Source organism: Protomyctophum parallelum (assembly GCF_964188405.1).
Source record: "Protomyctophum parallelum genome assembly, chromosome: 2".
Lineage (NCBI taxonomy): Eukaryota > Metazoa > Chordata > Actinopteri > Myctophiformes > Myctophidae > Protomyctophum > Protomyctophum parallelum.
This window is the reverse complement of record NC_139699.1, coordinates 51,069,745-51,094,796: the sequence shown is the minus strand read 5'-3', so window position 1 is coordinate 51,094,796 and position 25,052 is coordinate 51,069,745. Positions and strand designations below refer to the sequence as shown.

General features: G+C 44.3%; 1 protein-coding gene across 1 annotated transcript in view; it reads left to right on the top strand.

Moving 5' to 3' along the window:
- The window catches only part of elp4 (elongator acetyltransferase complex subunit 4), a 105,367-nt gene that overhangs the window by 2,866 nt on the left and 77,449 nt on the right, over window positions 1–25,052 (top strand). Inside the window, exons 3-5 of the mRNA XM_083791999.1 lie at window positions 10,905–11,026; window positions 13,927–14,061; window positions 16,747–16,883. Coding sequence (XP_083648125.1) covers window positions 10,905–11,026; window positions 13,927–14,061; window positions 16,747–16,883 — 394 coding nt within the window. The remainder of the gene's footprint in view (window positions 1–10,904; window positions 11,027–13,926; window positions 14,062–16,746; window positions 16,884–25,052) is intronic.

Below are 25,052 nucleotides of genomic sequence, written 5' to 3'. Positions count from 1 at the left end.
TTTGGAAGTGCTCGTCGAAGTCACTGAACCAAAGACGTCTCAGACTCTTTTAATGTGCCATTATGGCTGTGTTTTGTCTCACCCATGTTCGCTTGCTCACTCGCCTGGCTAACACCGTCTAACACCTTTTTTTAATTTGCATAAATAAAATAAAATACTGTACTATATTGTCACTGTCAGGCAGGTTTTGGACCTTCTATGTTCAAAACCGTACTTTTCAGGAAATGGAAAAATATAACCTGTGTTCCAATGGATCCAATGTTGTTGTCATTCAAACACCCTCCACGCCATTGCCGTAGATCTAGGTCAATTAAAGCCTATTTTTTTATACTACGCTTAACGCCATTGCCGTAGATCAATGGCAATTGTGCTTTTATAACGACAACCTGTTGTCATGACAATGGATCGCCCATCTTAGATCGTCCTCGCCATAATAATCCATTCTATCTGTTTCTTTCAATCGCCTGTATCAAAACAACGTTTCTTTGATGGCACAGAGCCGGCGATGTGGAGCCCTCCAGTGCCCCGGCATAGACCCATCTTGTAAACAAGGGACCTGTTCTACTTACTAGGTTATGTTCACTTCCGGTAGTCTGGAAATGTGGCTTTTCAAAATAAGAGCTCAACTGGGAAAAATGCTGGTGTGAATTAGATCCTAATTTTTCAATAAATGCTAGCGGGTTAATTACCAGCTCATAAGTCTTTTAATTGGTTAAATATCCATAGAACCCACAGCGTTGAATGAATGCAATCCACTATGCTTTGGAAAATGGCCAGTAGTAGTAGTAGTAGTAGAGTGACAATATACCACAAGTCATAGGAAATGTCTAAGCATGCCAGAATGCCTGTGCTTTGTTTGAGACAAATACATTGTTTAGTTGTTGTCTCCACCAGGCCGAAGGCGTGGGGAGAGAGTATGTTTTGTACTGATGCCAACGATGAACCTCTGCCCCAAATTTTCCAGAACGGCCTGTTATAGCGGGAGGCCGACTTTTGTAAATCCTCCAGATTTTGTCCAAAAATCCTGCAAATCGTTACACAGTATCTCTATAGTCATGTGCTCAACACGGATCTGTCCAATATTTCATATTCCATCCTAACATTGGCTTTCAAAGTTTGCAGGACTGGCCCGTTTTGAACAAAAAGCCTCAAATCATGAACGCAGCGTGCAATTTACATGAAATCTTTTCTACTTGGCTGAGGAAAATATCCTACCCTTTTCACATTGGCCTGTTAGAGCGCCACCAACAGGTGGATTTTTGCAAAACACATTTTTGGAGCAAAATGCCTCAAGCAAATTGCCATCAAAGGCATAAGAACAAATGGCACCCTTTTCACATTGGCCACCAGGAGGCCACAACCTGACCTGACCTGGTGGAGACCTGTGCCCTGAGGGGCACTTTTTCTAGTTTTGAATGTTTCACTCTAGAAACTGATGTATTCATGCTAAAACAGCCTTCGTTCCAGTTCTGTTTAATTATGATTTTTTAATACCCAATATGTAATACTTTTCATTACGATGTGTATCTTTCCCAGGAGGAAATGTGAATCTAATATATATTAATTAATATAGGCATATATGTATTTTTCATTATGATACCAGTAAGACGCCTGAAAATGAATTCTGTACTGGCCATATAAGGAGCGTGTCTTTAGTGTACAGGGTTTGATGAGGTCACATGGAATGTCAGAACAGGTGAGCTCCATACAGTATATGGAGATCTAAGGGTGGTCGCGGGGACATTCTCTTGAGTGTACAGGGTTTGATGAGGGCCCAGGTAGGGCCGGGCCTTAGTTTTCGCCATCTGCCGGGCGCGGCTGCACTAATAACTTTGGGGCAGGCTCGTCTAGAGTTTGAATGGACAGGTGGGCCTGTTGAGAACTCTAGTTTTCGCCGGCTGCCGTGCGCGGCTGCACTAATAACTTTGGGGCAGGCCCGAGTTTGAAATTTGAATGCTATAAGTCAAAAGGGAGACATCAAAGAGGAAGGAGGGATGGGGAAGGATCAACATATGGAATGTTAGAACAGGTTCTGACATATATCCATGGATATAAGATCTAAGGGTTTGAGGTCAGATGTAGAGTTGCTGGCCAATATTGATGACATCAGGGATCTCCATATATGGGATTAAATGTGACAGCAGGTCGCATTTACTATGACATCAGGGTCCCTGATGATGTCACGAGACCTGGGCACCATATATGGTGCCCGACCAACACACTGACGGGAAATGCACGATTCCGTAGTTAACTGTGACCTTCGGTCGCAATGATATTATGGCCTAAACCATGTCGACATTGATTATACTGTACAAAAATATTGTGTAAACATTTCACCATGTCAAATTTGACAACAACGCTAGAACTGCCAAATACTTATTTGTCACTCCCTACTAGTTAATTGGTACTAAGGTTCATTTTGAGAAACGGCCAGGCAGACAGTTTACACAGCCACCAGTGCCACCTGCCCTTTTTGAAGACAATGGATTTACGCAGATACTAAAGATAAGCCTTATCAACTGGGGCTTAATTATTTATTGCATTTTTTTGACCAGTGTTTTCATTATAGTGAAAAGGTCTTTGTTGAATATCTACAACCGCACATTTTTTCCATGTTGTGTGCACGCCGGCTATGTAATAAAGGAACGATAATAGGATGCTTCATTGTAGTCATGCATGAGTTCAGTGCTCAAATTCGCAGTGGTGGAAAAAGTCTCACCTACTGTATATGGCCACGGACTGTGGGTCACGAATCTATGACCGAAAGAACAAGATCGCAGCTACAAGCGGCCGAAATGGGTTATCTCAGGAAGGTGGTTGGCATCTCCCGTAGAGACGAGGTCAGAAGCTCAGTCACCTGTGAGAGTCTCAGAGTAGAGCTGCTGCTCTTTTGCGTAGAAAGAAGCCAGTTGTTGCTTTCCATGGGAGGTTTTCCAGGAACACCCATTTGGGAAAGAGGCCGATCGAGGACCAGAGGTTTTATCGGCGTGATTCACCAGGATACTTGATGGCTTGATTCTAGTCTTAAATAATTAATATACCGGTAAATCATTTTGTAAATCTCTGGGAAAAATGAATGAAAACCACACCCACTGCTGTGCTCTATATTGCATGTCGCTGTTAACCAACTGGCTTGTCCATAACAAATCATAATGAACAAAATGTAGCCTTCTCTTTGGCTGCGGATCATAATCCAACCAGAAAGAAATCCCTATTCTTAGAGCACACTCACATTAAATTCACATTTATGATTTTGCTACACGCTTCAGTATATTTAACGTGCTGCTGTAAGGAAGGCTCTTTGTAGTGTGAGTGTGTGGGATTGCAGTTGGAGTGTGGGACTATGTTGCAGAATGACAAATAGACTGAGCTGACCTAAAAGGGTCGCTGGTTAGAATCCCAGGTGGACGTGCTCATGCTGTGAACCTCAATTAATATGCTCATCCCCTGCCATATTATATTATAAGACATGGTATTAGTGACAAGTCGTCAAAGCAAATGTAGTTTCGGGACACAAATGTTTCCCAATGTATTATTATTATTATCATTCATCGCAGGCTAGGCTCCATCATGTACTGGTAGACAGTTAAGGTGAAGGTAGTCTGGTTTTGCCTTGAAGCTGTAATGTGTATAGCCTGGGCCTATACCAACTGTAAGCTGTAATTTGTGTATAGCCTGGGCCTATACCAACTGATGATATTGCCTTGCCCTTTAATTCATCCCCCCAATCGATGCAGGAGTCAGTGATTACACACTAATGTGTTCTTCCCTTCCATTTTGTGAATCAACGCACGGTTGGTTTCATCTGGTAATGAGAGACACAGTAAAGGTGAAATCTGCGTGCGAGCGTTCACTTGTGTCTGCCTGTGTGAAACGAGCGGTGCATCTGTGTGTGTGTACCCATGTGCACGACATCATGCCTCATTTTATTGTGTGAATGCTTGTGCATGTGCCGTCTGTCTGTGTGTGTGTGTGTGCGTACTTTGATCCATGTGTGTGGGAGAGTTGACGACAGTGTGGTTTTGTTTTGTGTTGGTTGTTTCAGGCATTCGTCTGTCTCCCACAGCCTCCCCTCCCTCTTAGCCGCGATGGCCTGTTTGTGAGTCGCACATGAAATTATCAGACTGCTTGTTGTTTGCTTTTGATGTGTCTTGAGCTGTCCACCCTGATTTGTCATCCGGTGTGGGATGAGCCCAGTATGGCTGGCTGCGGGCTGCCTGGAGATCTCTAATAACAAAGCTTCCCTTCCGAGTTGATGTTTTGATGACCACGTGTGGTTCGGTTCCATTGATTGTATAGATACGTGATACTTTTGAGTTGTATAATGTTGAATATAATGATACATTTAACATAGATGACAATATTAGTGAAAACGGTTTTGCTTTGAGTGAACTAAGGCATTGTAATTAGACAAATTCTATAAGAAGCCATAATATATACTGTAGTGATTAGACATTTAGTTTCAAAGTATGGTGAGAGACAGACATACAGACAGACAGACAGACAGAATGCAATTAAGCTGCATATTGGCTACAAAAACACTCAAGAGTCCAGAGTAGACAGTCATACTGGGGGGCAATCACTCTGACCTAGATATTCTATCTCCTCCCCCTCCAGCTTTAGCGATATGATTCAGGACTTCCCGACTCCCACTCTGCATGCTGTTCAAAGACAAATTCACTAGAAGCATCCTTCCCTCCACCACAGCATGAGCAACAAAAAAAAACACTTCACCCCACGACTGTCCAGAGTGACTGATCTACCTCAAAGATATGACCCTGCCATCCCTCCCACCCACCCACCCACCCAGAACCTCCACTCCCTGTCACTCCTATATCCCCTCTCCCCTCCCGTCCCCTTGCCCCCCGCCTCCACAGCCTAATGACTCCTGGAGGTTCCATTTGTAAGGCTCCCATAGAAACACGGCCACAATAGGCCCCATCTTGAGAGGGCCCATCTGGGAGCCTTTGTGGGGACTGCTGAAAGCCACAAAGGCCCTGCTGACCTAGAAACCCATCAATAAGAGAACAGGGAGCCCCACCGACAACAAATTGAAGAGCCACGGAATTTCCTGGAGACATTCTAAAGTCTTGTAGGTGAGGACACAACCTGGGAATGTGGGGGGGGGGCATTCTCCGGATGCTCCTGTCCTGGATGACGTGTCAGGATGTCACTCCCAAGCTGTCATTTTGTATATGCCTTGCCTGTCAACCCTAAACTGTCACTGCTGCCTTTGTCCTTGTGCCCACTGTTTGTCATTGTGTGGAGAGGCCTATGACATCCTAACAAAATGGTGGTTGTGACAGGAAGCAGCAGTGGCATGCTGGGCAGAGTTATGTGGCCAGCTGGGTTGGGATAGGAGGCTTTCAGAATGATGATGCTGGTTGTATCTGTGCTCCTGGCGGGTTTGGAATGGCTGGGTGGCTGTTTTGTGTGGTCTGAGAATGGATACCTGAGGGATGTATTGAAGCACCCATTTAGATCGGTTAAGCCCAACACACGTCCAGTAAGCACACCTACTACTAGTTGTCTACTAGTTGTTCTACTTCTGTGCTTTTGCTTATTACTTGTACAAGTGTGTGTGTGTGTGTGTATGTGTGTGTGTGTGTGTGTGTGTGTGTGTGTGTGTGTGTGTGTGTGTTTTCTTTTGTGGGAGGGGGGGGGGGTCTTTATAGGCCTTTATTGATAGTGTATAGTGGGTAGACAGGAAATGGGGAGAGAGAGATGGGGAGTGACACGCAGCAAAGGCCGTCGGGATCGGGACTCAAACCCGCGGCACGCTGTCAGGCTACATTGGAGCCTAGGTGCCCGGACCACTATAGGCCAGCAGACCGGGCAGACTTTTAATGTTTGCTCAGCAAATGGCACCCCCAGCCAAACAATGCTTATTTTTAGAGTACGAAGTTTGTGAGGCATCCCTTCACATAACACGAGTGTGATTTTTACTTCCGTGAGCAGAGCGCAAATACTGTTTTCGGCTGTGTATGTCGGTGACTACCTCGGCCAATCAGGGATTGTGTATTTTTGGTGGCGTCACTTGGACCAATCAGAGCGCAAGTTGGCCGCTTGCTGCGTATGTCGGACCGTCGGTGGCCCCCTCGGCCAATTGGATTGGCTCCGTATGTTGGTGGCGTCGCTCGGCCAATCAGGGATTGGCTGACATAACTATTATTTTATTTTAAATGTTTGTTTATGGGTTTCGTCTTTATTTGTCATATTTTTTAAAGAGGGAGGGGGGTGAGTTGCACGCTCTGCTCGCGCACAAGTAGGCCATTCATGGCCATCTTGTGTGTGAGTCAACCCTCTTGTTGCAGACACCACATGGTAATGACAAGAGTTACAATTGCAATCAGAATGCACAATAATTTAGTGTTAATTTTGTCGACTAAAACTAAGACGACATTTTTTAGTCAACTACCTTTTTTCACTGATGAAAACAAAATAAAAATGAAATAAAACCTAAGCAATGCTGACTAAAACTATGACTGCTGTTGATTTTGTCAACAAATGACTAAAATGTTAGGAAGGGACTAGTTGACAAGAGATCCAGTATAAGTCATTTTACACTTGGTTGCATGATGAAAATTCAAGCGACATTGTAAAATCAGCCATTACGACGACATCAAGGCCTGCCAAAATACATTTTAGTCGACTAAATCAATCAACTGTACATTTAGTCGACTAAAACTGCATGACATTTAGTCGACTAAAACTAGACTAACACTAAAACATCCAGGAGACTAAAATGTGACTAAAACAAAATGAAGTTTCATTCCAAAGACTATGACTAAACTAAAACTGAAGTTTGCTGCCAAAAACAACACTTACATACTTACATACATACATACATACATACATACATACATACATACATACATACATCTGTATATGAAAGCGAGGTGTCTGACAAGTAACACATTTGACAGAATCATCATCCTGCCCTGGTTCTGTCTACCTCTGTCATTTGAGTACATACACCTTGGTATTGTGAGGGAGGGGGTCAGGTGAATGTTCCAGACAGGTGTCTCCCTGACACCTTCTCCATCCGTCCAGGATGTGATGGGTGAACCGTGGACGCTGGGAGTTCTGTGTGTGGAGACCGTTGTAGAGCTGGACGTGTCATGCCCATTTGATAACCAGGTAGCATTAACCCATTTAGGCCTGACGTCTAAATAAAAAAAAAGTCTATCAGTGGTTCTCAGTATTTCATGTCAAGAACCCCAAAGATTATATGTATTTGGCCGCCGACCCCCATCTGAAAATATGTTGTTCCATGCAGGGACACCCCCAGAAGCAAAGATTTGAGCTAAAAACGTTCGCTCTGAAAGAATGTATTGAAACATTTGGGCCACATTTTCACGATTTTTCAAAAATAGCAGACAAGCTCGTAGTGCACCACGCTACGAGCTTGTAGATCTGCTATTTTCAATAACTAAATTATAACATAATGCACCAAAAGGGGTTCCCGCCCAGAATGACTTAAGGTGACACGTCGTGTGCTCTCGTGCCCATGTTGATTCCTACCTCATCTGTTCCCAAGAGGGTCAAGCAAGAGCGCAGTCCTTATATCAATTTCAGTCAGCCGTTGTGACGCGCCTGCGAAGAGAGTGGTGGAAAGTAACTAAGTACATTTACTTAAGTTCTGTACTTAAAGTACAATTTTGAGGTACTTTGACTTTATTTAATAATTTCAGTACTTTTACATGTATTTGAGTTACTAGTTACTTTGTAGATTTTGATTATTATTACAAATACAAAACATACAGGACCCACTTCAGCCCTATTTCGACCATTTTAAAACGGCTGATCTACAAGCTCATAATGCATACATTTTTGATGCTTTTGTATTTTTACTCAAGTACATTTTGAATTTCCATCCTTTTACTAGGTAACAGAGTATTTCTATATTGCAGTATTGATACTTTTACTTAAGTGAAACATTTTCTTTATATTTTTATATATTTTTGTAATTGGATTTCTTTCTAAAGATATTTTTTTTGCGGCTTACGCCTTTTATTGGTTTTTTGAAGGGACAGACAGTAGGCTGACAGGAAACGGGAGAGAGATGGGGGAAGACATGCAGTAAAGGCCGTGTCGGGCTCGGGAGTCGAACCTGCGGCACACTGCGACTGGATTACCAGTCGGGTGCCCAGACGGTTACGCCACCGCCTGGGCGGCTTGTGGATTTCTTTGTAGGGAATGTTTGGCTTATTTGAACAGTGGAACCCCAATTCTATAGGTCCTCCCTGTCGACTAATACAGGGACTAAAACTATGACAAAAGATGTTCGCCGACTACCTTTTTTCACTGAGGAAAACTAAACGGAAGCTAAATGAAAACTAAGACTAAATATACTCACAATTTCAAATGTTTGCAAGGGACTAGTGGACAAAAGATCCAGTATAAGTAAAACAAGTCCGTGTGTCCGTCCGTCCGTGTGTGTGTCCGTGAGCAGCTAATCTCCGGCACCGTTAACCCGGTCGATGCCAAATTTTGCACACACACTCTCTGGATGCCAACGATGAACCTCTGCCCCAAAATTTCCAGAACGGCCTGTTATAGCGCCACCAGGAGGCCGCTTTGTGCAAAACAAGTTTTTGCACAGTACACCTACAGATTTTGTCCAAACATCGCGCAAATTGGTACACAGTCTCTCTAGTTTCCAAATAAGTTGCTGCTTGGTGTCCCATGTTTCAGAATGTATTATTTAGATTAGGGATGCACCGAAAATTCGGCCACCGAAAATATTCGGCCGAAAATGGCTAAAAATGTATTTTCGGCCTATTCGGTTTCGGCTCAAATAGGCCGAAAATATATCACTGAATAGTCAAAACACCGGGTCGGTATAAACACAACACGCGATTGTCTTGAACGTAACCAGAGCGCTCCGCATCTACCCCTCTCTCTCCCAACTTCAGTCTCCCCCACACACACACACACACACACACAGAGCGTCAAGTTGCTCTGTGCTGTGGCTGCGATGCGCTCCGCGAAAACTGCGAGCTCATCAACAGGTTGCAAAATGCCCAAAACAGGTCCCAAAACATGGTATTTGTGAGCACCGCCACTGTCTATTCTTTAGTCGTATGACAAAAAATGCTCCCCAATGTCTGAATCTGTGAGCTTGACGAACACTAGCAGTGAGCTTGCTCGTTAGCTCCTCAAATTTGTTCCACCTGTGTGTAATCTCAGCAGCGCATTGAAGTGGGCACAGGGCAAAAGCATAACGTCCGTGAACGTTTTGCTTAACAATGATCAGTTGTTCAGTGGTGTTTAACTTTGGCAATATGTGATACTAGAGCCTAGAGAACATGCTAATATGGCTGCTAAATAAGAACGGTTTCCCCTATCAGCTAGCATGCTATTGTGTGTGTGTGTGTGTGTGTGTGTGTGTGTGTGTGTGTGTGTGTGTGTGTGTGTGTGTGTGTGTGTGTGTGTGTGTGTGTGTGTGTGTGTGTGTGTGTGTGTGTGTGTGTGTGTGTGTGTTTGTGTGTTTGTGCGCGCGCGCGTGTGCGTGCCCACACAGACTGTGTAGGACAGTGGTTCTCATAGCACCCTGGGCAAGACCTAAGCTGAAAAGACTATCAGCGGAAGTTGCGGGATTTTAGCGGAAGTGAAATCGTTGATGCTTTACAAATCAGTTTACATTCTCCGCGAATGAAACAAGTGTTGTGATTGGTCGGGAAAATATCGTATCCGGGGGAAATACATTTGACGGCTGTTCCGGAGGATACAACCGCCGATAGCTTCTCTGCCTTAGGTTGTGACCAGGCTTTTCTTTTCGCAGATAAGTAAGCCTGGGACCGAGGCTATTCTCATAGTGGGAGTTCCAGCTACATTATAGATAGTTAGGAAGTAAACCAAGTGGACCCTAAAGGGTCTGTAACAGAGTGCAAAAATGGAACCAAATAGACTCTAAAAATTTACATTGATTTTTACAATAGAAATAAAAAATGAATTGGGGTCCCAGAGATAGAAATGGGAAAAAAGACAGTCAGCTATACACAGTCAACATTACAGATTACAGTATCATTACAAGTACAAGGAATGGCAAAAAAAATTATAAAAAAGGGGGTAAAATATTAATTTTGAAGGAGTATTCATTTGTATTGTCTTTGTTAGTTACAACATGCCTACAAAAGGTGCCATAATCCGATTATGAAAATCCATAATCATGTCTTTTGCCATAATCAGGTAGCTTTACAACAAAGCTGTATTCGGCTATTCGGTATTCGGTTTTCGGCCAACTGTTTCCTATATTCGGTATTCGGTTTCGGCCAAGAATTTCCCTTTCGGTGCATCCCTAATTTAGATCATTATTTTAAAAATAATATCCGTGCATATCCACGGATATCCCAAGCCGTGCATATCCACACACACACACACACACACACACACACACACACACACACAAACCCAAACAAACATGTTTAAATTACTCCTAAACATTTTTTAAACATCACACACTCTCCTATCCTCCTGGTGGAGACCTGTGCCCAGAAGGGCACTTTTTCTAGTTTATACTCGTTGCGTGCTGAAAATATCAAATCAGCCATTACGATGGCACCAAGGCCCGCCAAAATAAATAAAAGATGTAGTCGACTAAATCAACTACATTTAGTCGACTAAAATCTTATGACAATTAGTCGACTAAGACTAGACTAACACTAAAACATTCCAGGTGACTAAAACAGGTGACTTTATGACTAAAACTACTGTAAACGAAGTTTCATTCCAAAGACTATATGACTAAAATAAAATATATATAAATAAAATATAAACTTTCCAAAAACGACTCTGCTCCCTGTGATGTTTGCTATCATGCACGTGCACGGTATGACATTTTCCTCCGTGCTGTGTTTGTTTGGATTTGTGATGTTTGTTTGTTTGTTTCCCCGCTTTAGAGGAGGACCGGTATGACAGCTACTCTCGCATGATCCTAAAGTACTTCCTGGCAGAGGGTGTGGTGTGCGGGCACGAACTCTTTGTGGCGTCTGGTCAAGAGGATCCCGATGACATCCTGCAGGTATGTGGATGACCACAATGTGCCCAATTACTACAGTATATACGGTACCATGGCTGCTGTGCTGGGCCATATGGACAACATAAATATCACAGCAATATGTACGACCAATATCCATATTGTGACGATTATATGATGATAATTAAAATACAAATACAAATCTCATATCTAAGCTTATGGAAGAATGGGCATTTTTAGCAGAAATATGAGATGGGGTAGGATGAGGAAAAAGTAGAGGAGGAAGAGGAAGAGACAAATTACAAACACAGCAGGCATTTTAACCAACTTTATACTTAAAGTTGACCTGAGTTAGCTCTGTACTTGGTGTCCTCTACTCGGCATCAAATCTTTTTGTGGAAAATAGCCAATCTGCAAGCTCTCAATGTGTAATGAGTTGTAGCCTCGGGTGGCGGTGGCTCAGGGGTAGAGTGGCTGGATGGTAACCGCAAGGTTGCTAGTTAGAACCCGGGCTCCCCCAGAGTTGATGCACGATCGATGCACGATCTATGTAAAGCGCCTTGGATAAAGGCGCTATATAAATGCACCATTTACCATTTTTACAATTTAGCCTCGGTACCCAGGCTTTTATTTCCGTTCGCATTCGGCTCAAAAATGAAAAGCCTGGGGAAACTCATAGGAAATTCCGCCATACAGGAAGCCCAAGTCCAGTTCTGTGAACCAATAGGATCGTGCCGCCCCCCATCCCCTCTAGACCAGAACACACATGGCTGGGCCTGGCTACATGAGTTGTGGTGCGTTGAATGCTTGATGCTGCTATTTTCCTTGAAAGTTTCCACTCAGAATAGGGATGCCTAAGTTCAAGTGGCTAAATTCCCAGAGGGACATACGGTAAATGAAAGTCCTCCGTCCTCTCCGGTCCTGCCCATTGGTTCCCAACCTTTTTATACTGTCTGAACTCTGAAGTACCGCCTCAGAAAAGACACCATAATAACTGATGTTAAAATACAGGAGCGTATACCTGCCCCTTTTTTCCTTTCCTAAGCCAATAATGCTGCTGGTCTGACAAAACTCTTGTCTAATCACTAATCAGCACAACTGATGATATTTCTTTTTTTTTTATCCCACGATTTTGTAACCTATTCTTTCACCCAGTGTCAATTATCTAATGAAATCCTGGCCGCTACACTTCCTCTGCCAACCTGGGGGTGCAGCGGACTGACCTCATGCTTCCTTCTATGCATGAGGAGTCCAAGCTGCTTCTTTTCACCTTACAGGGAGGAGTTTCCCTGGCTGGACGTAGCACGTGGAAGGACCACGTTATTCCAACCTGTTCCTTTTCCCTCCATCAGGTGCCCCGGCTGGCCAGGGCGTGGTAGTTTAGAGACCAGGATTACTGCATGTTTTTTGTGAGGGGGAGAACATGTTTTTTGGGGGTTTTTTTTTTTAATTTAATTAGCAGTTGTTGTTTTGTTTTTTTAGCAGTTTACCACATAAAACGTACAAACAAACAACCACCCCCCTTCCCCCTTAGGCTCTATTTAAAGAAAAGGGGAAAGTGGTGGGACAAAGCAGTGGGACAGTTACAGATCAAAGCAAGTTAAGACAGATACATCTCCATTTCCATACCGACTACAGTACCCTATAGTCGGACACAGTCCGGAACAGTTTAATGAAAGGAAAAGTCTTCGACAAAGTCTACCAAGGTACTCCAAGCCAGGACAAAGTTTTTTTTGGGCTCTGTCCACTCTATACCTGAGTTGTTCTAGAGGCAGGAAAGATATAACTTATTTTAGCCATTGTGAAAAAGAAGGTGCCTTATCCGATTTCCAATTTTTCTCTTCATCCTGTGTCAGCTGAACTGCCCAGATCTATTGAAACATAAAATCAAATATCAATAATACACACTACACAGCACAGTTCCTATGTATATGCATCAGACCCAGGGCTGGCCTTCAACACATGACCTTAGACACCAATGGCAAGTCAAGGACGTGTTGAGCTACTTAGTTGCCAAGTGAGAAACCATGAATCAGTGGTTCTGGTCATTCTGAACACGGGCCCTCATCAGGTTTTACTTCACGAGGCTTAATACTTACGTACTCTGTAAGTCACCCGCCTAGATCAAAGCATCCGCTAAATACAGAAATTGTACATTTTATGTACTGTACATTCTAAGTCGTGCAGGCGACCTCTAGGCAAACCTATACACAGTGAAACAGTTCCAGGTCCATTGAGGCCGTAGCTTCGAGAGGCCGTCTGGTCATCAGAAGGTGACCGCTCCCCCCCCCCCCCACTTTGTCAAAGTGTCCCTGAGCAAGGCACTTAACCTCCTACCCTTCGGCATCCTGGCTTCTGTTTTTGTTCGCATTAATGCAGGATGCGAGGCCTTCCAGAAAGGCTCCCACTTCATGGTAAGAAGCCTGCGTTCCTTTGTTCAGGCCAATGATCCAGCACTTATTAGAGGTCCACTCAGCATTCAGCGAGACACGTTGGGGTCTGCGAGGGTGTCTGAGAGGTCCAGGGTAGCATGGCGGATACATCCGTTTAGAAGAGGACCCATACGAGACCCCCAGAAGGCTGACTGGCTGCCTCTCAGCATACAGGGGGGGTGGAGCTTACCCTCGCTGATTGATAGTGGGAGGGGTCACCACCTTACCCCCTCTTTACATATCAAAGGGTTATTAAGAGAGAGGGGGGACTCCCTATGGGGATATATCACATCATTTAATGTTTTCACAGTTAGCTTCACATTATGCTAATCTTAACAGGCCATGGCTGAGTGTACTGTCTTATTGTGGTTGGTTACAGTCGGTTTGTGCAAAGCACCATGTTGTAATTTTACACGCCTATGGGAACAATTCATAAACAACAGCTCAATGGGCACAGTGAAAAGCATATGAATCCCATTAACAATAACTTTTACCGTGTCATGGTACGTATAGGAACTGCCAGCTCCCATCTTGGATGACATCGCCAGCCACAGCCCAATGGAGGGGCAGATGCACGTATGTGGGCCTAAGGATGGTCAGGAGTCCATGAAGATTGCCTGGCGTTATCAGAACCTTCCAAAAGTGCAGGTATAGCCTATTTCATCGTTATATACTATTGTTGGTTGTTGTCTCCACCAGGCCGACGGCATGAGGAGAGAGTATGTTTTGCACAACACCGCTAACCTGGTCGATGCCAACGATGAACCTCTGCCCCAAATCTTCCAGAACGGCCTGTTATAGCGCCACCAGGAGGCCGACTTTTGTAAAACACATTTTTTTATATTATTCCTCCAGATGTTGTCCAAAAATCCCGCAAATCGTTACACAGTATCTCTATAGTCATGTGCTCAAGACGGATCTGTCCGATATTTCATATTCCATCCTAATTGGCTAACATTGGCTTTCAAAGTTTGCAGGATTGGCCCGAAGCCTCAAATCATGAACGCAGCGTGCAATTTACGTGAAATCTTTCACACACTTTCCTACTAGGCTGAGGAATATATCCCACCCTTTTCACATTGGCCTGTTATAGCGCCACCAACAGATGGATTTTTGCAAAACACATTTTTGGAACAAATTGCCTCAAATCATCCAATTGCCATCAAGGCATGAAAACAAATACACCCTTTTCTATTATAGGAGACCTGTGCCCCGAAGAGGCCCTTTTTCTATAGTTAACTTCAATTTATTATCTTCACCAGGCAGGAATGGCCTCAATTATCATCAATTATCAATGAATTAGTTAATTGATAATATAACCTTATCATTCGATTAACCGGTTAGTTTATAAGCTGTGTTTATTTATTTATTTATCTGAGAATCTTCATTTCCCAACATAAAAAATCTACATTTAGCTGATATACAGAAAGAATACAACAGGCATTATATTCCTCAATCAAATATTAATTTGACCATTTGGGATACAGGGCCAGACAATGGCATCTTTGGATGAGGAATAAAATGAAATGAAAAGTGCACCGTCTTGTCAGAAACATCACATGCAAAAGCAGAGACCTTTCTGTGGCTACCAAGGTGGTGGGGGACTTTTTTTTAACTGGCCGCCTTTGTGCATTCCTCCACCCTGATTGTTTCTAATCAGCCTCATGGTGGCACTTTACCAGGTCACTTGAACAGGTTCCCCAAAAGAAAATCCTGGATCATGACACAACTCCCTGTAATAGGTTCCGCCCATCTTTGCATTTGGGGTTTTCTTTTAAAACACACTTTCTGCTACTACTGCACTGTGAGCTTGTAGATCTGCGTTTTTTTGTTCATTTAAAACATCGTCTTACGATACATTTATGAAAACAGATGAAAAGGCCGTCAGTGTCAATATGTCTGTACAACAGACAAAAATACCATACTTTACAGTAGGTAAAGTATGGTATTTTTGTATAGAATATATAGGTAACCATTTATCATGCTTCTTTACGTTTTTAGTGCATGTCTGTCAGCGATATAGCATACGATACTGCCTCTCAAGTCGTAGAGATTGGCAATTGTCTCCGCCACTAAATCCATCAGCTTCTAAACTCCTTTTGTTGAGTGTATGAGGCCTCAGCCTCTCTTTTCAGAGCTGCACTAGATTACTCACACTTAGCTGGCAATAGGTAGGCTTTCACTGGCTCCCAACATGCACAGATACGTGCACGCCTGCACCCCCCTGCTTAGCCTGGGAAACAGGAATAGTTGCAGCCGAAGCATTGACATGTCTGCCCGCTCAACCCTGTGACCCAGACCTGCTCCTCTGTCTTTCCCCCAAATCTCTGCCGTTCCCCCTGCGAGGGTCGGCAAAACCCTGCACTCTTTCTTCCGCTTTCAGGAGAGCTAACCCTCCCCTTCTACGTCTCTGCAGTCGCCCCCCTACCCACCGGTCTTATAATCCATATCGCTATGTGGATTAACAGCACACAGAGTGTGTCCCTGGGGATCCTTTCCCTTCTTTCTCTCGCCCTGGAAACTTCTTTATATCTGTGTTCTTTCCTCAACCTCTCCCCCCCCGTTCCCCTGTAAAATCGTCTTTACAAAACCTCCAGTAAGCCTCCCGCCAAAGGATTTGCATCCCAAATTCACCCCTAGAGTCCACGCTTAGTTCCCCCCTTACACACACCTCTCTAGCCTGGGCCCACTGTGTCACTCTCTCGATGAAGACATCAGATCAAAGGTGAGGCGGTCAGGGCGGGGATGGAACGCTAAGCAGGTTGCCGCACTCACAAAGAGAAGATGAGCCCCTGACCCCCCCCTTTGCCCCGCTGACCCCCTCGTCCCCGCCAGGAGAGGGACACACCGGGGGCCCTAATCCAGATTAGGAGTAGATTAAGGGCCCCTCTGACAATGGAGTCCCCGCTTTCTCTGGGGAAGAGGAGCTAAAACTCTCTCTTTCAGCTGCAGGAAAACATCCGCCTTCCCCTACGCGTCCCAGACTCGTTTGTTTTCACAGCCAGAAGTGGACATTTATGTGAAGAAATGATTAAGAGTGTGGCCGTACTGGTTATTTAACTTCTCTTCTGTAGGAATCTTGAGGAATGACCCAGAAACAATGCAATTGCATTACTATATATTTTCGTCAAGCACAATGAAAATCAAAATAATATTTCCTTATGAACCCACTTTTCCCTTTATAAGGTTAGCTTAATTTGTAATTGTTGTTGAAAGCAAATGGACGCGTTGCAGAGGTGACAATCATTTCTAAATGCACTTTAATGCCGCAAGAACATGATACTTATTCAAGTCATAAAACGAGCGCAACTTCCTCACAACCCCTCCCCCCAGACGGCGCTGGCCTCCTCCTCCAGATTCGGACACTACTACGATGTCTCCAAGACGATGGAGCCAGAGATTCGTCATGCAGCCAACTGCCACAGCTTCCGCCTCCCAGAGCCCACTGCCCTGTCATCGCCCGCACACAGGTAAAACGACAAGACATCATCCGCACAACAGAGGGAAACCAATGAGACACCGTCTGCAGAGAACACGTACACGGATGCGACACGGTCCGCAAAAACACAGTTGCACAAATAAGACAATGTCCACAGAACCTGGATCAACAGACATGTCATCATCCACAGAATACAGGTTTAGTAACGGTACAGATGAGAACCAACATGCTTCGTATGATGGTGTTACTAAAAATAACCGATCGTGTTATTTTCGGTGGGCGGCACTGTTGTGCAACACAGTGTATGAATTAGGTTTAGTCAATAATCAGTCTGACAAGCAGACGACCACCCTGGCCAAATATGCGTTTCGTTTCTGGGATTTCCACGTTTGGCAAACTCGCCTTGACATAAAGGCACAGAGACTGCATAGTTGCATCTCCTATCCTGGTAGCAAAATCAATAAATGAAATTGTGGCGTGGGTGATGCCACAGGTGTGCAGTCACACCTCAGGCGCCTCTGACTCCAATTAGTTTGACTCAGGCCAGGTGTGATTGCTTAAATCAGCTATCCCCGCATCCCACACAGAAATCCTGTGCTTTCATCATTATATTCAGTTCAGTTGCTTAGACGAGTTGTTGTCCGTAACTATAATTATTCTTTCAAGTTTATCAGTTTGTTTGAACAAGTTGTATGTCTTTTTATGGAAGTTTATTTATTTCTAATTGACTTCATTAATTCATTATCGCTGCTCTGCGGTGAAGGCTATGTGGGTTACTTGCTGGGAAGTAAGCCGCCAGCTATACTGTAATCAGGTTGTGAGGTTTAGTGACCCAATAAAGCAGTGGTTCTCAACCATGGTCCTTGAGGCGGTTCCAGGTGGTCCTCAGCTAAATGAGGGAAAGTTGGTAACCACATGGACCCTTATAGATCTTTAACTCTTGAGAATGTAAAATGAAACCAAATGGACCCTTACGGTTTCATTGTACACTCAAATTATTGTCAAACATCTACATTACATAATGTACAAGAAGTGTACACAATTTGAGAATGTAGAAGAATTGTTATTTTGATCAATGACAACCTTTGCCTGTTATCTCTCCTATGGTTCCACATCAATACAGCATATAATTGTAGACAAAATCTCATCCAACGGTCTGCAAGGCTAATCTCATCAAATGGTGGTCCGTGTGGTATGAATCTAAAAAAATATATGGGCGACATTTCTTCCATTTGGAGATGGCTCGAGGTAGGCCTCGGACAGTCCGTCTTTTTTGAAAGGATGTGCACTTCTATTCAAATATCAGTCTTGTTTGCTTGGACTTTCTCTAGGATGGAGTATATTTAAGGTTTGGAGGTCAGACAGGCTCTTTACTTAGAGAGTTACTGAACACACAAGCGCACGCGTACACACACACGCTTGGTAAACACGGCAATCTGGAGCATGGAGACTTGAAGCAATCCCGCAGCTTTTATTTCAGCAAATAGACCCTTTAACGCAGCGCAAGCGCACGCACGCACACACACACACACACACACACACACACACACACACACACACACACACACACACACACACACAAAATGCTGCATATGTATCCTCAGTGTTTTCAAGGGAGAAAAAAAAGCCTGCATTATGGACAGCCTTTTGTTGCTAATGCTTGGTCGTCCATTTAACACCTAAATCAGGAGTGGGCAACTTTGACGATGCATAGGGCCAATGTAGTTCCAGAGGGCCACATTGCATATTGAAATCCTGAATATTTGTTTTGCTATTTTTGAATTGGAAAAAACATAGTAAAAAAGTATTTTTGTACTTATGTTAACTTTATGAACTTTAATGCAAATACATTGAACAATTCTATTACTAGTCATCAAGCTACTAATACAGACTGAAGTAATTAAAGCGGGTCATGTTTGGAATTGTAACAGCTGAAATCAATAATATATCAGTATTGTGATATTAACCTGAGGGCCACATTAAGTGAAGTTGGGGGGCCGCATGTGGTCTCCGGGCTGCCAGTTGCCCATGTATGACCTAAATGATTATTCCCTGTGAATGGGACACAATAGAGAAATAACCTCCCCGTTGCAGTGCTGTGTATGGTGGTGCACCACTCTCCTTCTTGCCTCTGAATGGTTATAGATTTGACAGACATATTGACAGCAGGAAACTACACCTGCACTGCTCCATTGTGCCCCCAGCCACGCCCCAGTACCGACTCAATCTCACGCGCTCTCTCGCACGCGCACACACACACACACACACACACACACACACACACACACTCATACAGTATCGCACACGCACACACGAACGTGCACGTTCAAAATGTTATGCGCACACCACACACTCCTATAAAGCAGGCTACTCCCCCTTGCACGTGGCCACAGCCCCATGTTGATACCCTAGCTGTTAAATTGCTCCATTTCACTTGAAGGCATAATTGGCACAAATTGCTCTCTAGGTGATACAGATCCTGTTGTTTAAGACCATGCATGCCATGCACCCCCCCACCCCCCCACCCCATTCCCCTCCTCCCTCCCCTGACTGAAAGAAAGAGGAACATTTCCCTGTCTGTGTATGATCCCAATTAGCAGACGCGCTATAGCCCCCGTAGCTATAAGCACCTAGACCTCATTGCTACCTGAATGAAGGGTGCCCAGTGGGGGGACACTCACTGCCTTCCTACACAATGGTGGTCAAATGGAGGAGCCAGGACCGGGGCAGGGGCAGCCTCCTGCTCAATGGCATGTTGAAGCATCCCTGCCCCCGCCCTAAAAGCTATCGTTCGTTGTACTTGGTTTGCGTGCCGTGTTCACGCACCGAAAATATCCGCTATACAAGCTCACAACGCGCCGTAGTAGCACGCCTAAGGATGGAGCTCGAAACCCAATATCCGAAAAAACGGGTGCATGCTTTTGGTATAGTCATACCATTGGTCCGTTATCTCAAACCCTCACCCTAACCCTAACTTCCCACGGGGCAGCACACCTAACCTTAACCCTCTCCCAACCCTTAATGCACCCCTCACCAACCTTAATCCAGTCGTTTTAACGCACCCCTCACAAACCTTAATCCGGTCGTTTTAACGCACCCCTCACAAACCTTAATCCGGTCGTTTTTAACACACCCCTCACCAACCTTAATCCAGTCTTTTTAACGTACCCCTCACCAACCTTAATCCGGTCGTTTTAACGCACCCCTCACCAACCTTAATCCAGTCGGACCAATGCTATGTCTAACCAATGCTATGTCTAACCAAAGCATGCCTCCCGAAAAAACAGTTTCTTCAATATCATTTTACAAAAGTAAAAAGTTCAATTGCCTTCCGTCTTTTAGAAAAGTACTGTTTTTGAAGGCCCTAGTAAAAGATACTGGTTCTGTTCAGAATTTGTTGTCTCCAGTCTTTCCACAAAATAATAAGAAATACTCGATGAGAAACCGGCTCGATAAGCCTGATCAATAAGGTGATCGTTATCAATAAAAAACTAACGAGCTCCATCCCTAAGCACGCCACGCTTTGAGCATGTAGATGGACCAGAGTGTAGAGTAGGAGAGTAGCGACACGCTATGATCTCGCCGCAAAGCGGGCGCATATGGGCTATAGTTCCAAACATTGCTCCTATGGCTGGAACTATCCCATTGAGATAGAATGAGCACTTCCGCATTCCATTGTTACAATGGGAGTCAACGCTAGTGTCGCCACTCTCTTACTAGATTACTCTGAGATGGACTATATATCCCTGCTGTGACACCAGGGTATAGTATATATCAGTATATATCACTCTTTAAGCCCCATGCAGGCCAGAGAGGCCTTGCTGGGTAGGTGTCCCTCTTTCACAGAACCCAGCTCTATCATTAGCCCCAGCAGGGTCAGGAGGCACAATTGTTTGGCTGAATAATTGAAACGGACTACATGGGTATACTTGGCCCGAGCCTGTATGTGTCGAGAGTGTACGTTACCGTTCTTTATGCAGGGGGCTGTTGGTGTGAGACCAAAATCTACGGGCGTCAAGCCTTTGTAACCTGCCGGTCAAATTGACAGCTCACATGGCAGCCCTACTGCGACGCGGTGCAGAGTGGTCATTACAATGGTGGGGTGTTCTTAAGTGGAGGGCTCTGTGTAAAATGACAGGGTTAACATTCCCCTTTTTTGGCCATGCTGTTGATAACACGGCTGGCTCAGCGGCACGCTATCTCAGGACGGTTGCTAACCGTCGGCGTGCCTGTTTAGTTGACAGTGGTGCAAATCCTACCCTTGATTAAACCCCAAAATGCTGTTCCCTGCTAGTTTCCGTGCTTTGTACCAGGTCATTAATTCACCCCTCTTGAGTTGTCGTGTGTGTGTGTGTGTGTGTGTGTGTGTGTGTGTGTGTGTGTGTGTGTGTGTGTGTGTGTGTGTGTGTGTGCACACGCACACGTCTCTCATGTCTGACTTCCGTCTGTCTCGGCACAAACCATGATCCACAGGGAGCTGACAGAGGACCAGTCACATTGTAATTTAATCAAGCAAATAAATTAATTGGATCTCTAGATATGGATCATCCGTCTGCTTCGGTGGTTAAAGAAAAGCACCGTCAGGAGATAGCATGCTGCCGTCATAGAGGATTAGGCCACTGCAGTCATGGGCCTGGTGGCCTGGATTGATCTAAACTGGTTTGAATTAGATCTGCATTAAACCATTGTTTCATCATTTTCGCCCTCCTAGAGCCTGATGTCTATACCATGTTGCATGCCATTTTTGCCCACACCGGAAATAGTCCCATCTACTGTATAAGCTCACATCGTGTCGCATCACAATGCTCATCGAAATACAATTACTAAGCTTGTATATCGGCTATGTTCGGCGTGGGACACCATCGGATGACTAAAGGCCTATTCATAGTCTGGATTTACGGTGTTGAGGTGACCACCGCTCCAGTGGTGAGCTGACCACCGGAGCAGAAATAACGTTGAGCGGTGGTGAGTAAAAACAGAGAGAAGGGCTGGAGCGGTGGTGAGTAAAAACAGAGAGAAGGGCTGGAGCGGTGGCGGTGGTTTGCACTTCACCGCGGCTCGTGACGTCATGTTGTAGTTCGGTGGTCACCTCACCACCGAAAATCCAGACTATGTATGAGCCTTAAGCGTGAATCAGGCTTATTTATATTTATGGGCACACACCACACAAAACTTGAAAGAACTTGGGCCCCTTCCCCTACGTCCTTCAGGTGTTACCGATGATACTAATGAGGGCTCTGTTCCTTCCATTCCGGTCAAGCAGAGTCAGGGTGCTACTATTATGTGTGTTGGCTCACTGGAAACACTGCTACACCAGTGGGTCTCAACGTGTCCTTGAGTGGGTTCCAAATGGCCCCGTACGGGTGTGTAATCCATTTGTACTCTCAGAGTTACGGGGGTCCTTGAAATTAAAAAAGGTTTGAGAACCACTGACTGCACACTAAGGAAGTAGTAGTCTCGCATAGCCAGACAACTATTCCACAATCTCCGAATGCTGTATAGAGTCTGGAACTACACCTCCTTTTTATTTGCATTTCTGCTAAGCAGCAAGCTATATATGCTTAGATGTTTCCTATTCATAATTCATATTAGGGTAAATGTGCGTGACTGTAAAGACGAAATGGAAGTGGGGAGGATGCTCCACTTCCTGCTTTATATTTTACTCGTGTTAGAGCTTCCGTTGCTCCAGACTGTATGACGGAAGCATTTGAAAATTGCGAGAGACAACAGTCTGGCAACGTGAGACTAAGGAAGTAGGGAAGGGCCCCGGAAGTAGGAAGAGTTATTCTGTGTGCACAGAGCCCATTGTTCCTCTACTACAGTACAGCTACCCTTTCCACTCTTCTCTCTTCGGGCGGCGGTGGCTCAGGGGTAGAGTGGCCGGATGGTAACCAGTTGCCAGTTCGAACCCGGGCTTCCCCAGAGTTAAGGTCATTACACACTGGCGAATTAGCGACACGATGCGAATAAGCGATCTGAAAATGCGAAATATTTGCCTGGTGAATTTATTCGCGTTTGCCTATGCAGTGTACACATCTATGCGACGCGTATTGTGCGATTATAGCTCCTCTCCTCTCCCTCCTCCTCTCCTCTCCTGTCCTCTCCTCCCCCTCCCGCTTTGGTATCCTTTCTTTAATACCCCCGTATCCAGTACTTCACAGATGGAGGGGTCCAATTGGTACCGGCCCACATATGGTACAATTGGTACCGGCCGCTCCCGTGCATGTGGGCATATATTCCGGTTATAAAGTCTTTATTTTCGGGTCAAAAACGGGTCTGCACAGCAGAAATAGCCTAGTGCAAATCTTACCTTTTTGATGAGCCTGTTCACTGGTTATTTTAACTTTTTCAATATTGGCATATTGCCTATGGTAAATACCATAATAACATCAACACATCAATTTAACTTGAACAACTCCTCCTCCTCTCCTCTCCTCCTCCACTCCACTCCACTACTCTTCTCCTGCGTTATGTCATTATTGGTATCCTTTCTTTCATACCCTAAAGAGAAGGCACTCATGTGCCGAAACGTTGGTCTTTAATAGAAGTGTTCTGTATCGTGATTCGTGACTACGAGCTGTGCAACCGATCCTTTACAAGTTTGTCTCCCGTCCCGTGGTCAGCATGCACCTCGATCCTCACTAAATTGGTGTGCAGCGTGCGCTAATACCTATTTTGTTTGTATTGGTATATCCTACTATCCTTTCCACCACTTCTTGTCTTCTTCACTACCGTGAAGTGGAGTCCAGAGTCATTTGGGATCGACGGCCGGTCGGCTGCTCACCCGTGCCGTCGATAAAATAAAATTATAAATAGGGGGATGTCAGCTAATTTGGGCCACTTTTTGGTAATTAAACTGAGAAAAAGCAATGCATGACACTAAATTGGGTTTATATGATTATTATTGACTGTTTAATATCATGTTTAAGTTAAATGTATTTAATAACAAATAATAGTTTAGTCCCTACAGCTTCTGAAACAAGCTGTCACATATTTTTAAGATGTAGCATTTTCATGTAAAATAAGCCACCTGATCAGCTAAGATGGGCCACCGTTATTTTTAGCCTTGCTTTTTAAAGTTGAACAGCCAATGGATGCACCTGATTCTCGCTACAAGTGTACTTGACATAAAACAGTCTATGGTTGTTATGGCGGGAGATGCAATGCATCACACGCAACAGATGAAATAATATCAGTCATACTGTATATGGCTACTCAGGGTAAATGCCAGGTGAAAGCAATCTCAGTTGTCAATGATAAGGTGATCACATATACTGCTTAGCCGACTTATTTTTTTTATTTTCAGCTAAAATGGGCCACTCAAGCTGCAAAGAAAAACAGTCATTTCTGATTTAAAATAAATCACACCCTTGTGAAGTGAGGGGTGCTCTTTTCATCGTACATTATCCATTCATTGTCAATGGGAATTTAGTCTGTGTAGGACAAAAATCGCCGATTTGCTCAGACACATGATGTAAATTCTGCCGGGTGTGGCTGCACTAATAACTTACCCAGGGGGCAAAGGGGGTTGACCTGCATTTGTCATAACATACAAAGTTGTCCACCAGAAATAATATCTATGACCCAGTAGGATCACAACCTATATGGACAACCTGGTCAATTGTTGGGCGAAAGTCCAATATGGCCGCCCCAATATTAGCCCCTATTAGTTATAATGGGGGGTGAATAGGGCAATTTTTTTAACAGAGATATTTCCACGAAACTTCACAGGTTGATCAATAATATGAATACGAACATTTTTTGCATTGAAAGTTTCCATGAAATCCAATATGGCCGCCACAATATTAGCACGCAGATAATAGGTTTGGCTTGAACTTCTGAACCAGATGAGCTAGAAACGCAAACTTGGTATCTATTTCATGGTTTCTGACCATGAGATACTCAATGGAATACCTATTTTTATTATTGGGTGTGTCAATGAAAGTCATGAACATAGTCAGCACCATAAGCAATTTCCGATACTTATAGCAGCCCATTAAATTGCAGCAGGGCTATGGCAGGAGAAAGCACACAAACTACCAGTGTTCCATGCATTGACGGGTTGTGACACTGTGTCAAGCATGTTGGCCACGGGAAAAAGACTGTATGAAGTATGGGCTTCTGAGCTTATGCCCTGTTGATATTCATTTGTGAGGTAGAAGGAAGCTTCTGGCCAATTCCAAAGATTTAATTCTGGATC